The sequence below is a fragment of the Chiloscyllium punctatum genome, chromosome 49 (assembly GCF_047496795.1).
Source record: "Chiloscyllium punctatum isolate Juve2018m chromosome 49, sChiPun1.3, whole genome shotgun sequence".
NCBI lineage: Eukaryota > Metazoa > Chordata > Chondrichthyes > Orectolobiformes > Hemiscylliidae > Chiloscyllium > Chiloscyllium punctatum.
The window spans coordinates 11,433,084-11,449,108 of record NC_092787.1 but is presented as its reverse complement, the minus strand read 5'-3'; the positions used below and the strand labels follow the sequence as shown (position 1 = coordinate 11,449,108).

The following is a 16,025-nucleotide window of genomic DNA, read 5'->3' as shown; positions in this document are numbered from 1 at the left end:
ATCAAAATTTTCTCCTCATACCGTATAAATGCTAAATTGTTTACACTATGGCAATTATGTGAAGAATGAACTTTATTTGCACAGGTTTAAATTTATACAATTAAACTACTGATGTTTCCTGACCAACTGAGCATGTCCAAAACTTTATGCTTTTGTTCAGAGAGCTTACCCAGATGGAAGATCAGTTTTGAGAAAAACTAAGGATGTAAAATCTCTTAACATTTGAATAAAGTTACAAGCCTTAAAGAAATAACGGAGTGATTATTAAAAATGGATGTTGTGATTTATTGTGTCAAAGACAGCTCAAGAAAACCATCAAATTAAACATGGGAGAAAAAGTATATGATGGATTATTTTCAATCAAGAATTTTTGAATGGTTACTTACTGGCTCTCATTCTGAAAACAAAGTTTCAATAACTAAAATTATAATTCAAAGCTTAGACATAATGATTACTTTCAAAAGCAGTTCTGTATCTCATTATCAAGTGAAAGAAAATTGAAACCAATGGTCCATAGACCGAACTGTAACACTGTTATTGGTAAAGTTAATATCATTATCCTACCCTATGTCCCTTGACCAAGTTTTTCCAGAGGTACATGCGCTGGTAGACACTTCAGTATCCAAGTGGTTAGAACAAGCATTCTTTTAGAAGATTTTGCATTTATACACAGTGTTTAAAAATATTACAGGATGTGAACTTTGCTGCTTGAGGAGCATTTATTGACCATTCGAGATTTTTTAGAAGATTTGTAGCTCAGGTTGTTGATGCAATTGTTGGTTACCCCGCTGAGCTGGTTGGTTTTGTATGCAAACATTTCATCATCCTGCTAGGTAACATCATCAGTACGCCTTTCGATGAAGCATTGTTGTACCACTCCGCTCATTATTTATTTGACCCAGTCTGTTATGATAAGTTGTATCTTTTCCTGTGCTGTTCCACAGTTGCTTGTACGTAGTATCCATTTCTACATGTCTGTTGAACTAGCGTTCCAGGGTTGAGAACCAGGCCATTAGAAATTTCTGTGGGTGCCTTTCATTAGCTTGTTCCAAGCTGGTTATGTTATCCTAGTCAAACTGATGGCACACCTTGTCTGAGTGTATGGAGAGGAGTGAGAATTTTTGGTCGTGTCGTTTTACTGCCAGTTGGCGCGATTATACTCTCGGATCTAGTTTCCTTCCGGTCTGTCTGATGTAGCGTTTGTGGCAGTCACTGTGTGGAATTTTGCATATTATTTTGGTTCTATATATTACGGGTATGGGGTCTTTCGTTCTTGACAGCAGTTGCCATAGTGTAGCTGTGGGTTTGTGTGCTACCATGATCCTGAGTGGTTGTAGGAATCTGGTCATCATTTCCAAGCTGTTCTTAATGTAAGGTAGGGTGACCAGTGTACTCGGCCGCACTGTGCCTTCATGACATTTTCTGTTCCATAGGCATTGATGGACAAAGCTGACTGGGTATCTGTTGTTTGCAAAAAATTTGCGGAGGTGTTCTTCTTCACTTTTGCATAGTTCTGGGGTGCTGCAATGTGTTAGTGCTCATTTGCATAGTGTTCTGACACAACTTCATTTGTGGATGTTGGGATGGTTGCTGTTGAAATTAAGGATTTATGGGTTGCCTTCCCATATATCTTAGTTTGGAATTCACCGTTGGCCATTCTTTCCATCCAGAAATGGGAGGTGGTTGTTGTTTTCCTCTTCTCTAGTGAATTTAATACCAGTGAAAAAGTCAATGTGTTTCCTCTAACTTCTTTTGATGATGACAAAGGTATCGTCTACATATCATATCCACAGCTTTGGTTGGATCAAGGGGAGGGCTGTGTGTTCTAGTCTCTGCAATTACTACTTCTGCTATGATACCCAAGATGGGTGATCCTGTGGATTTGCCATCGATTTGGCCGTTAAAAGACAAGGTGGGTGGTAAGGCACAAGTCCAATAGTTTGAGCAGATTATTCTTGCTGATGGTACTGTTGGGTGTTGATAACCTTGGTTCTTCTCATAATGTGGCCAGTGTTTCTTTGGCTAGTGGTATGCCAATGGATGTGAACAATGTCAAAGGAAAACATAATTTCGTCTTCGTCGATTTTGACGTTTTTGGAGGTTTCTAAGGAATTCCTGAGCTGAATGGATTGAATGGGTTGAGCCATTGGTGAAATGTTTGAAACTCCATTGTAGTTCTTTGGCTAGTTTGTACGTGGGTGTGCCCGGTAGGCAAACTATGAGTCAGAGTGGGGCGGCACGGTGGCACAGTGGTTAGCACTGCTGCCTCACAGCGCCAGAGACCCGGGTTCAATTCCCGCCTCAGGCGACTGTGTGTGGAGTTTGCACATTCTCCCAGTGTCTGCGTGGGTTTCCTCCGGGTGCTCCGGTTTCCTCCCACAAACCAAAAATGTGCAGGTTAGGTGAATTGACCATGCTAAATTGTCTGTAGTGTTAGGTGAAGGGGTAAATGTAGGAGTATGGGTCTGGGTGATATACGCTTCAGCGGGTCAGTGTGGACTTGTTGGGCCGAAGAGCCTGTTTCCACACTGTAAGTAATCTAATTGTTTACCTTGGGAAGTCCATAGAAGCAGAGGTGTTTGAGCTTTCTGGTTTCACTTTTAGGTATTTCTTCTTGGTGATTCTTCCTGCCTGTTTTAGTTTCTTCAGTGTGTTGATTTTCTTTTCCATCAGTGACGTGGGTCCATCTTCACCTATCGGTATGTATTTATATCCGCAAGTAGTGCTTGTGCTTTTTCCAAGGTAGTCTGGCTTGTGTAACATGACAGACATGCACCCATTCCTAGTTTCACTTGAGAAGGTGGTGTTGAATTGTCTTCATGAACTCCTGCAGTCCATGTGCTGTAGCTAGACCCAAAATGCTGAGAGTTTGGGAATTCCAGGATTTTGTTATTTCTTCAGTATCACTATGTCAATGTATTTCCAAGTCAGGATGGTTAGTTATTTGAAGGTAAAAGTGTAGGTAGTGATGGTCCCATGTCTCTTCTGCTCTTGTCCTTATAGAAAACCACATCTAAGGAGCTTAGGTGAACTTCTGCAATGCATCTTGCACATAATTCACACTTTTGCTTTTCTGAGGTGCAAGTAATGGGTGTGAATGTGGATCTGTGCCAAGCAAGCAGGCTGCTTAGTCCTAAACGATGTCAAGCTTCTTGAGTATTGTTGGGGTTGCACAGATCCAGGTGAATGGGGAGTATTCCATTCCACTGCTGACTTGTGCCTTGTGGATAATAGACAGACTTTGAGAAGTCAGAAAGTGAATTACTTATTGCAGGATTCTTAATCGCTGACCCACTCATGTAGCCACAATAACAGAGGATATTGACAACAGGGATTTTACCGATGATAAAAGTTGACAACTGTCAAGAAATGATGAGATTTCCTATTAGTGGAGATTGTCATTGAATGCCACATGTGTGGTGTTAATGTTACTTACCAGTTGTCAACATCATAGGAGCAGGAGAATCGACGTTTCGGGCATAAGCCCTCTTCAAGAATGCAGGGCATAAGCCGTTCCTGAAGAAGGGCTTATGCCTGAAACGCCGATTCTCCTGCTCCTTTGATGCTGTGCTTTTCCAGCAACACATTTTTAAGCTCTGATCTCCAGCATCTGCAATCCTCACTTTCTCCTAGTTGTCAGTTCAAGCCTGGGTATTATCTAGGTCTTGTTGCATTGAAGAATAGCTGCTTCAGTATTAAGAGTCATGAACAGTGCAGAACATTGTACAGTCATTGGCGAATCTCTGACCCTATGATGGAGGGAAGGTCACTGAAGGATGAGGGATAAATATTGGTGACCAAGTTGGAGAACATCCCTGTCAACATCACAATGTGATGTGGCATCCATTATGACTGCCTGAGTTGGGTGATGTGACCTTGGTTTAATTACAATCTGAAAGAAGCATCCTCAATACGACAAATAGGGAGCAGAAGACATCCATTCACAGCCTCTCAAGTCTGCTCCACATCCCCATCCAGGTTTGATTACACACATTTCAATTGCCTAACAAGAATCTATGCACTTGTCTTAAAAATATTCACTGACCCTGCCTCCAAAGACCCTTTGTTCTGAAGTGGAGAGTTTCAAATCACTTGACTCAAAAAAATTGCCATCTTTGTCTTGAAAGACTGAGCCCAGAGCTTCAAACAGACCCCCCCAGTTCTAGACTCACCTACAAGAGTAAACATCTTTTCTGTGTTCATCTTGTCAAGGCCATTCAAGACCCTACACACTTCAATCAAATCACCCTTCACTCCAATGGAAACAAGCCCAGCCTATACAAATTACAAGACAACCAGTTTGCACAATTCAACTGTTCATTTCAGGTGGGACAAGCAATCTGGCTCCCAGATGCTAACGCTCTGGGGTCATGGTCAATTTAGCAGCTAATGAGGTTTAAATCCAATTTATAATTCTGGAATTGAGAATTAGTTTCAGAACTGGTGACCACAAAATTATCACTGGTATTAAAAAAAAAGGTCTCTGATTCATTAATTCCCTTTAGGTAAGGAAATTGTAGTCCTTGTGGATCTGGCCTACCTGTAATTCCAGGCCCATAAATGTAGTAAACTCTTAGCTGCCTAGCAAGCCAGTCAATTCAAGGATGGATGGGCAGCAAATGTCATGCCCCATAAAAGAATAATACAAATAGACTATCTAGTAAATCTGATTTTACTCAATAAGTGGTTGGAATCAAAGTTTAGCGCTTAGTCATTATTTCAGATTAAAGTACAACTATAAGGGTGCAGCTTATTCTCTGTGCTCTATGTGAGGAACCTATGGGAGCAGCAAAGGAATCAAAGCTCACAGGACGCACAACCTCAGTTTATTTGACCTCTTGAAATGGCAGTTCTTTAGGTAGCTCTCATTATGACACCAGCTGGTATTTGTGCTTTGTGCCTGTAAAAACTGTTTCACTTTCTTCAACCAAAGAAAGTCAAATGATTTTGTCCTTCCAACAAGCTGGGGGAAAAAAAACAATTATCGGTAAAGCCAAACCAATAATGCCAGACGAATTGCAGACTAAGCAAGGTTGAGTTCAACCAATGCTTAAACTCCATGGAAGAAAATGCTATGGAATGAAGAAAGACAAGTCTTTTTTAAACTCCACAGAAGGACATAATCTTGTCAGGTGTGAATATAGAACCAATCAACTCACTCCACCTAATAAAAGTTCTGTGTTTGATAGTAACAGCGTGACATGCTGCAGAGGAACATGGATAAATAACTGAGGTCACATTGCTTCTTCAAAATGGGAGCTAGAGGAAGTGATCACGGAACTGTGGGAAACATGCTTTACAGCACACACTCTCTAAATTTCTTCTAGTATATTTATGAGGAGGTACAATATGTAAAACAATTAAATTAATGTCATTGATTGAAAAATATAGCCTTATGTTAACAGTCTTAGCAAAAAACTGTTAACATATCATTTCTTAGCTGCAAAGGTGTGTTCGCACAACGGAAAAGTTAAATTTCAGCTGTTTCCCTTTAGTTCCTGTATTTAAAGGGGTCCTTTTCAAAAGTCTTTACTAAATAGCAGAAAAAGGCGATCATTTTTCACCATAGTCAGTGAAATAAAAGTCGATTGGGTTCCGTGGATGTCTGAATGCCTACCTACCATTTGAATGGCCATGTAATTAAGACAAGGATGGCACATCCAAATTATTTTTATGTTCCTCAAGGACAGATATTGTCTTTCTGTAGCTTCAATTTATTTTGGACCTTGGCTACTGTTTTTTTCTGATATTGCTATTTTTGGTCAAGAAAAATTAAGTGAGCATTAATCTAAAAATGATCCCATCTGCAGGTAGTTAATTATCTTTTGAAGTCAGCAAGCTGTAATTGCTGTGCAGCTTGGAAAAATAGGAAAGGAAGAATAACTTACTTTAAAAAAATTTACTTACTTTTTAATTTAGAATTTAGTTCCAAACTAAAAGAGTAGAATGCATACTAAAACATCTTCAAAGATTTTTTTTAAAATCCCTTTTTCAAAAAAAAAATTACAAGGTTCATCACGGGCATTATGCCATCACAATTAATTTTCCTGTTCCAGGCTTGATGCTTCACCACAACATTATGAATTAATGCCTGGTTTGCACACCAAATTACAGTAAATTCACGTGTCGACAATATGCAGGATATTGTACCAATAATGCTACATTTTGGTCTCATTACAGAGATCTCTTTATGCTATAGAACAGCAGAATTAGAATTTGAAAATCTGTGTAAGACAACTAGTGATATCTATTGCTACAATGCACTGGATTTAAAAAAATTGACACACGGCACTTTGAGCAATGCTTAAGCATCATATTTTGACTGCTGCAGTATGAGAATAAAACACTAGGTGCTGCTGAAAGACCACAGTTGTAAAAATAACATTTAAACTGTACTTTCTGAACCTGTAAATTGTAAAGCCTGAACCACCACTTTCTCAAGAGTAAATTAACAGTAACATTAACAGCACATGGCAAACACAGGGCATGCTCATTACTTCAGAAAGCAGATAATTGCTTACAAAAATACAAACAAAAGTATAATTATCATGATGGATTGCACAAAGCAGAGGCCCCATCACAAAACCCATGCATCAATGTCCACTGGTTAAAAAATAATGAAGAAACATTAGAGTATATGCATTGAATGAAAGCAAAGATGATCAAAAATTCTTAATTTCCCTGCTTTTTTATGGTTGACAAGCATGTCTTCATCAATTTACCACCTACTTCATGATGTCACAGCTAACAGCTTCAGCCTCAAGCTACGCAAGAAACAGGACTCATTTTTCAAAATACAAATACATAGAGATGTCAGCTAAAAATGTTTACTAATTAACACTTAAAAAGACACAAATTAGATATGCGTGACTACGAGCAATTATAATCAAGAAGTGTTTCTGTACTCATTTGGGAATCAAAAGGACCTAATTGCTTCAACAAGCATTCAAAATTCTTGCCACTTAGCAAATATGTTTATTAATGTGGACCAGTCATATCAAGCATTGATACTGTGCAATCAGTATCTTGTGACTATAGTATTATGTATCAGGAACTACCAAAGGGTAAACATCTAACATTTACCTGAAAAGGCCATTTGGGAAAATCACCTTTTCCCCAATGCCCTCTACATATTATGTGCACAACTTTAACCAACTTGGCAAAGTCAAGTACATTTTGCTGTTGGTGCATTAGGCTGTTTCTGAGAATACATGCCTTTTTTAGAGCTGTAAAATTTAAAAAGTAATGATTTCAGCCAAGGTTTTGAATTAACAACTGTTAGTTTAAAAATGTTAAAAGAACTAAATCATGAAAGGTTTCTCAACCTATTGCACTATTTACCATTGCTTTATTTTTAAAAAAGTCAGTGTTAGAGTTCATTTTACAAATTTCATATTATCTTCAAATAATTCTCTTAAGATACACATTTACAAATTGCAATTAATGCATTCCATTTAATCAAAACTACTTCCTTTACTGTTGTTGAAATTTCTTATTATTAATGATCACACATGGTATTCTGTGCCACTCAAGGAATCCCATTATGCCACCTGCAAATGCACAGATTAGGATGTAATAAACTACTTGGCTGTACAAGAACAGCAATATTGCTGAGCTAAAACCAGTAAACTAGTTCAGAAATGTATAAATAATGCTTATTCCAGGATTAAATTTGCTTTCATTGCATAACACATTCAACAATTTTACTATGGCTTGATTTATTGCAAAAGTATCACTTAAGCATTCTTTTTCCAAGAAAAATGCACTTGAAAATGGTGACAGTGACTGGGGTGGAAGTAGGGGTTGGGAGAGATATTAAGAGGTATTAAGTGGAACTGTGATCTTCCATTGGTATAAGGCATCAAATTCTTAGACAAACTGAAAGACCAAACAGCAAAACAAATAATAAAAGTGCTTATGGCACATTTTGAGCTGTGCTTTCACAAGGCACATTACAAGACAACATTTGGTTTTGCTTTCCCTTAAACATCCTTCTATTAAATAATTAGAATATGAAGCAATGACTGTTTCATCACATTCTGCATTCAGAGTTCATTTATCTTCTCTGCCCGCCAGTTCACTAAATACAGCACATTAATGCGCCTCAGATTTGCTTAATCATTTACAGCACATTTATAATTAATACCCTCCTTGATTTTATTGTAGCTTTATTCATCTTAGTTCCTGCATTATTTGTAGTGTCTGTGTTATCTTTCACCCCAGGGTCTAACCCACAGCCCACACAAGGGAGAGGTATTTCTCAAGCTTGGTCCTTTGCCAGTTTATTCTGCTATCTGCTAATACAGAAATAGGTCTCAATCTGATTTCGCTGAAAAGCTGGCAAACAATGCCCAATGGGAATGCACAATACTGAAATAGTTCCTCCAATTCCAAATCCAGGAATGATGGTAGTCTCAAAGGGCCTTTGCCAATAGACATGTGCATGTTCATAGGGTTGATGTAGAAAAAACTATTTTAATGGAACCATCTATAAACAAATAAACATTTTTCTGCAGATATATCATGAATGCCCAAATCCACTATTTTCTATTCAAAAATGATTTAAATTTCACTAAGCAAATAGAGAAAAAAATTAATATATAGAGAATTTGTTTCTGTACTATTGACTTGAAAACAAATGTTACAACTGATTAATCTAAAACAAATTGTTTGCCTAATTTGAATTTAGGTTCAACATTAAATTTATTGTAATAGTGAAGTGTAGAAACAAACTGAAACAGTGAACAAGTGAAAAGATTAGTGACATTATATTTGAAAATCCAGAATGAGAACAAATAATTGACTATTTAAGAAAATGTCAGTTACTAACAACAAATCAATTATGTAGAGTACATCACAGTTAGCTGAAGAACTAGTAGAAGGAATGGACAGATGACAGATTTAACATTGAGTGCAATGTATTAATAGAGCTGTTGGGTTACAAACACTATCCACAAAGGTTTGAGTAAGGAATGAAAAGCTCTGGACAACCACCAAGCAGCCCAGAATTTTCTCATTCTTATCTCATGTAAAAGAAGCTGTATGCAGTACCAACAGCATATTTAAAGTACTTAATACCACCCATTGTTTCTCATAACTACTTTTAAAAACACAGGGCTTTACCCATGGCAAGTGGCTCTGTGCAGTATAATATTGCACATCAGAATATCCGGACCAACATTTCAACGCTAACTTCTGCTTTTGGTCCTTAATCAATTTAATATCCATGTGACAATATTGTTTTCATCCCATAGACTTTAATTTTACTAAGTCTATTACATGGTACTTTATCAAGTGCTTTTAATAAGTCCGTAGAAGCATTGATCATACAACCCTCATCAGTTCTCTGTTACTTCAAATAACTCAATCACATTAGTCAAGCACAATGCAGCTTTAACAAATCTATGCTCATGCTCATTTTACCAATTTCATATTATCTTCAATCAATCCTCTTGTTTCCTAAAATACACAAATTGCAATTAATGTATTCCATGTAATCGAAACTACTCCCTTTACTGTTGCTGAAATTTCAAATAATTCATGATCACATATGGTATTCTGTGCCATTCAAGTAATCCCATTATGCCATCTGTTGATGGCAATTAATGCTGCTAATTTTTTTTCAGTGGATCAGAAATGACCTCCAATTAAATATTGCAAGGCCAGAGACATTGCCTTTGGTACACAATTCCCTGCTTCGACCTCCATCCCTCTTCCTGGAAACTGAGGCAAACACAATCTGTTTACAACCTTAGTGTCACATTTGACCCCAAGTAGAATTTCCAAGCATAATCCGAGCCATTACCAAGTCCATTTATTTCTACCTCTTTAAATTCTTACAGCTACGATCTTGATTCAGCTCATCTGTTACTTCACCAGTCCTGATTATTCCACATACCATTTCCAGGATAACCTCTGTAAACAAAGTCATCCAAAATTCTGCAGTCTTTGTCCTGATCTGCATGAAGTCCCATTCATTCATTACTCATTTGTTTGATATTGCCTCTCGTTCAACACCTCGATTTTAAATTTCTTATCTTGGTTTCTAGAACTTCCCACGGGTCACCCTTCCTTACGTCTATAATCTACACCAGTCTCAATCCTCCAATAGATCAGTGCTCCTCCAACCCTGGCTTCACGAGCATCCTAGATTTAACTGCAACATCATTGATAGTTATATCTTCTACTGCCAAGGCCTTAGGTTTAGAAATCCCTTCTGTACATTTTTCCACTTCCTGCTTCCTTCCCTCTCCTTTATCCTTTAAGATGCTCCTTAAAGCCAACTTCTTTGACCAAAACAAGCTCTCTAATCTGAGCTTCATCGAGCCAAGTGGATACCAGAAGAGCAGAGAAACTTCTTCAAAATGTCCTTAAACTATGATAATCTCTAGCAAAAGACTCCCCAGTTTAGAGAAGAAGCATCTGCAAATAAATCAACATTTTGGGTGTCTCTGACAGGCACAGAGGGAGACCAAATGCAAACTGTGGGACGGAGTGTGCAAAAACCCAAGACTCACTCCACATGTTTTGGAAGAGCTGGAGTATAACATTTGAAATTCTTAAGCATCAAACTCATTCCAAGGATCAGAAAATTGCAGCCAGAGCTTCTACAGTTGCAATTCTCATATCCTTCAGTAACCAGGATGGTTTTCATTCAAACAACAAGGGATGCTAAATGTTTCAGTCCATCCTCTTCAGCTATCTTTATTCTATCCAATTTTGTTACTGCCTTTTTCTTCATTGATACACTGACAACTTTGATGCAAAGTAATCCTTTAGTATCCCAGCTACTTCTGCTGCTTACATTAGAAGATCCCCCTTTCAGCCTCAAGAAAACCTGATCCTTTCTTTGCCGACCCTGTTATAACTTGTTTATAAAAGACTTCTCCACTTCCTTCTACGCTCGTAGTTAATCCAGTCTCATATGATCTCTTTCCCTGCCTAAAATCATCAAGGATGTAGATGGAGTTCAGACAGACAAACTATTTGAAATACATAGATTAGGGAGCACTAGTATCATGCTTACAAATTATGCAAGGGCAAAGTTATTCAGGTAGGTTAAATTGAAGTGTTGATCATCACATTCAAATGAATGAAGAAAGGTATTTGGCTCAACACAGTTCATATATCCAAAAGACAGTGCAAGGTTGACTTGATGAAGTTTTGTATCCAGCATCTTCTTAAATGATTCAATAATTTTGCTTTCACTATTCTATGGCTAGAGTCTTTTCCATATGTCAATAACTCTGTGCAAAAAGCAGTCTTAAATCGACCTTTCACTTGTCTGTACTACCTGGTCATATATTCGCTATTTAACGTACAAATCATCTCTCTGACATCTCCACTCAAAACTGAAAAGCTCAGGTTTCTAGTTTTTTTTCCCTGACGCAAGTGATCAGTCTCATAACAACTACCTACCTGTACTTCCAATTACATGTTCAATGGAATTCCTGATGTTTTCTCTCACTGGAAACTCTCCAATGGAAGCAAAATACTCTCAACCAAATTTGGAAAAAGAATCCAAGGACAACATAAAAGTAGGATGTCTAAAGATACAATCAAGGACGTATTAGTCAATACTATTCACTGCCATTTGCTAAAAATAACTTACAGAAAGTTATCTGAACAATAGTTTGTGACTCCAATAGTAATTGTGGTGACAGAAGCTTCCAAAACCTGCAGCTTAGATCTACTCTTCAGTCATGCGATACAACAAATTCAACTTTAAGACACAGAATTGTTAAAGGCCAAGAAAATTAATTACAGTCTAGAGCAAATATGAAATATTTTGTGATAATAGGGTTTCTATTTCAAAAGAAAGGTACTGTCTTGCCCTGATCAAGAGCAATTGATCAATTAATGAGCAACTGGATTTCAAGACGCTAAACCTTAACAATGTACACCATTTTATTTTATTGTGTAATTCATTTCAATCAAAAATCAACAATTCTAGTAATATCAGTTTTGAGGTCAGGATGTTGACAAAGTTGGGGAAGCAAAATATCTTCCAAATATTATTTTCTATGTAAATACTAAGATGATTAATCACAATGTTTCAGAAGAGAACCTAAATCAAGGAAAAATATATGGACAGAGGAGCTTATCCTGAAGTCAATTTGTTTAAATTCTACTTCAGTGGGACTCCATTCTTGGAGGATGTCTGGCAACTACTTTTTTTTTAAACACTTTGCCTGAAGATGATAGAAAGGAATGATCCTTAAATCATAAAGTCCAGGGTTTTCAAACTTTCTGCCAGAAGCTCTGAGACAGAATGGGTAAAACAGGAGCAACAGAATTATTTGTGACACCTCGCAGATAACACAAAAACAAAAACAAAGGAATAAAGCCAAATGTTTAAAAAAAAGTGTTTCAGGAAATTATTTGAGAAACCAATCCCATATCTATTTTTGATGGATCTAACTCACAGATTGAAAGACAGGTATTTTTTGTGATCAAAAGGTAAAACAAAGACATTATTAAAGCAAAGTACAACAAAGTCTGCTGACAATCCACCGAGGGCTTCCAAAATATTCTGAAGAAAATATTTTTTCCTTATTCTGCCAGTGAACATCCTCCCACTGGACATCAAGAGTGCACGTAGCTGTTTCTTGCCTGGGGCAAAACGTATTTGTTTTTAATGCCTGCTCCTCAATGAAAATATGTAAAAGAAAATGATTAGACAACTTATAAGCAAATTTATCATAGATTTCAGATTCCAACGTCCCCAAACCTCAAAAGAACATGACTTGCAAAGAAGTTTGTTTTGCTTACTGCGAGGTGCATAGAAAGATGGCAGTGAATCACTACCGATTCTTAAGTTTCAACCGAGTTATGGAAGAAAAGGCCTCACTTTTTAATAACTGTGTTGAATCTTACTTTTCCTGGTGAAAAATGTAGATTGAACTGCCAATAAACTTAACAAAAAGGAAAATGGAAACTAACAGTTGAAAGCTACAGTAAACAGCCTTTCATAGTGTTGTGTATGTGTATAAAATTCTTCACTGCCAGCCTTTGGAGGTGTAGCATTATAATATTGGGACTTTTTTTTTTAAATTCACACACCGGATGCAGGCATTGCTGGCTGGCCAGGATTTATTGCCTGCCCATGGTTGCCCTTGAGAAGGTAGCAGTAAGTTGCCTTCTTGACTCACTGCAGCCCACCTGCTCAGGGTTGGACGACAATGCCATTAGGGAAGGAATTCCAGGATTTTGATACAGTGACAATGAAGGAACAGAAATATATGGAAGTAGTTGCTCATTGGTTTGGAATGTGCTGTCTAATGATCTTTGGTGAATTTCTGCAGTGCATCATGCAGTTATTACACACTACTGCTACCCCGTATTGGTGGCGGAGGGAATGGATGTGGTGCCAATCAAATCTCCTGGGAAGTGTCAAGCTTCTTGAGTGGTGCTGCAGCTGCACTCATTCAGGCAAGTGATGTGTATTCTATCACACTCCTGACTTCTGCCTTTCAGAGTATGGATAGGCTTTGGGGAGTTAGGTGGTGAATTATTCACCTAGCCTCTTGCAGCCACTGTACTTATGTGGTGAGCCCAGTTGAGCTTCTGGTCAATGGCAACCCCCAAGATGTTGGGAGGGTAATTCAGTGATAGTAACACCATTGAATGTCAAGGAGCAGATAACTAGAATGTCTCTTATTGGAGATGGTCATTCCATAGCATTTTGTGTTGGGCTGACAAGTCATAAGTAACATTTGCACAAGTCTGGATACTGTTCAGATCTTGTTGCATTTGAACATGGGCTGCTTCAGTATCTGAAGGGCCATGAATGATACTGAACATTGTGTATCAGTGAACATCCCCACTTCTGACCTTATGATGGAGGAAAGGTCATTGATGAAGATGGGTAGGCATAGGACATTACTGGAGGTACTCAAGAACATAGAGTAGCACAGCACAGGAACGGGCCCATTTGCCCACAAATATTGTGCTGAACATGACGCCATTTTAAACTAATCCGTTCTGTGTGCCCAGAGTCCATGTCCCTCCAATCCTAGCATATTCATGTGCTTATCTAAAAGCCCCTTGTATCTGTCTCCACCACTAACTCTGGCAGTGCATCCAGACACCCACTCTCCGTGTAAAAAACTTTTCCCCTCTCACTTTAAATGCATGTCCCCTATTATCAGACATTTCAATTCTGGGAAATAGAGTTTGACTGTCAAGCCTATGCATCCCAATTTTATAGACTCTATCAAGTCTCCCTTAGCCTCTGTTGCTCCAGAGAAAATAATCTAGGTTTTTTTGGCCTCTCCTTAAAGCTCATACCTTTTAACTCATGCAGCATCCTGGTAAATCTCTTCTGCATCCTCTCCAAAACCTCTACATCCTCCCTGTAATGTGGCAGCCAGAATTGAATGCAATATGCTTAAGTGCAATCTAAAGTCTTATAAAGCAGCAACATGACATCCTGACTCTTATACTCCATTCCCTGACCAATAAAGGCAAGCATGCTGTACACCTCCTTTAATCACCCCATTTACTTGTGTGGCCACTTTCAAGGAGTTATGGACTTGAACCCCAAGATCCCTTTGCATATCAATGCTGTTCAGGGTCCTGCCATTAACTGTATACATTTCCTTAACACTCTATCTCCCAAGTTCAGTACCTCATACGGATATGGATTAAATTCCATCTGACATTTCTCCATCCATACCTGCAGCTGACCCATATCCCACTGTATCTTTTGACAATCTTCTACACTATCCACAACTCCACTGATCTTTGTGTGGTCTGCAAATTTATCAACCTACCTATGGTTTCATCGAACTCATTCACATATATCACAGCAGAAGTTCCAGTACAGATCCCTGCGGAACACCACAAGTCACAGACCTCCAGCCAGAAAAACACCATCCAACACTATTCCTGGTCTTCTATGAGTAAGCCAATTCTGAATCGAAGTGACCAAGTCACCGTGGATCCCATGCATCTTAATCTTCTGGATGGGCCTACCACGAGGGACTTTGTTGAAAGCTTTACTAAAATTCATTCACTGATCAAACCTCATCGATCGCCTTTGTCACCTTATCGAAAAATTCAATCAAGACCCACACAAAGCCATGTTGACTGTCTCTAATTAGACCATGCTCTTCCAGATGAGCATAAATCCTATCCTGAAGAAGGCTCTCCAATAGCTTCCCAACTACTGATGCGAGACTCAGCAATCTTGAGTTTCCTGGATCCTCCCTATTTCACTTCTTGAACAGAGGAACAACAATAGCTTCTGGTTAGTCCTCAAGAGCCCATTCAGTGGCTAGTTAGGAGACAAAGATCTTGGTCATGGCTCCATCCATACCCTCTCCTACCTGTCCTAATAACCTGGGGTGGATACCATCAGGCTCTGGGCACTTATCCATCTTTGTGTCTTCGAGAGACCCAACACCACTTCTTTCTGCACAGGTGTTCTGGAGCTAAGATGATTGACCTCCAATAACACAACTGTCTTTCTTTATGCCAGATATGACTCCAACCAGCAAAGAGCTTGCCCCTGATTCTCATTGATTCCAGTTTTGATAAGATTTCTTGATACCACACTCAGTCAAGTGCAGCCTTGGTGTCAAGGGCTGTCACTCTCCCCTCACTTCTGGCATTCAGCTCTATTGTCCATGTTTCAACCAAAGCTGAAAAAGAGTTCAGGAGGTAGGTGGTCCTGGCAGAATTCTAACTGGGTGTCTAAGCAGGCTTTTGCTAAACAAGTGGGGCTTCATAGGACTGCTGATGTCTTCCATCATTTTACTGATGACTGAGAGTAGAAGGATGGGGCTGTAATTAGCCAGGTTGGATTTGTCCTGCTTTTGTGTACAGGACCTTCCTGGGCAATTTTCCACATTGTCAGCTAGATGCCAGCATTGTAACAGTATGGGAAGAGCTTAGCTAAGGTAGCAGCAAGTTCTGGAGCACGTACCTTCAGTTCAATAACTGGAATATTATCAGGACCTTTGTAGTATCCAGTGCCTCAATGTTTTTTTTGAGTGAATCAAATTTAGCTGAAGACTGGTATC

General features: G+C 38.6%; 1 protein-coding gene across 4 annotated transcripts in view; it reads right to left on the bottom strand.

The window, feature by feature from the left end:
- The window catches only part of mvb12ba (multivesicular body subunit 12Ba), a 182,846-nt gene that overhangs the window by 28,863 nt on the left and 137,958 nt on the right, over positions 1-16,025 (bottom strand). For 2 of the 4 annotated variants that reach the window (XM_072566306.1, XM_072566303.1), the window contains exon 10: positions 11,419-11,546. The exons of the other annotated variants lie outside the window; for them this stretch is intronic. In XM_072566306.1, the coding sequence (XP_072422407.1) occupies positions 11,439-11,546 (108 nt within the window). In that variant the 3' untranslated portion in view covers positions 11,419-11,438. The remainder of the gene's footprint in view (positions 1-11,418; positions 11,547-16,025) is intronic. 4 annotated transcript variants of the gene reach the window in all.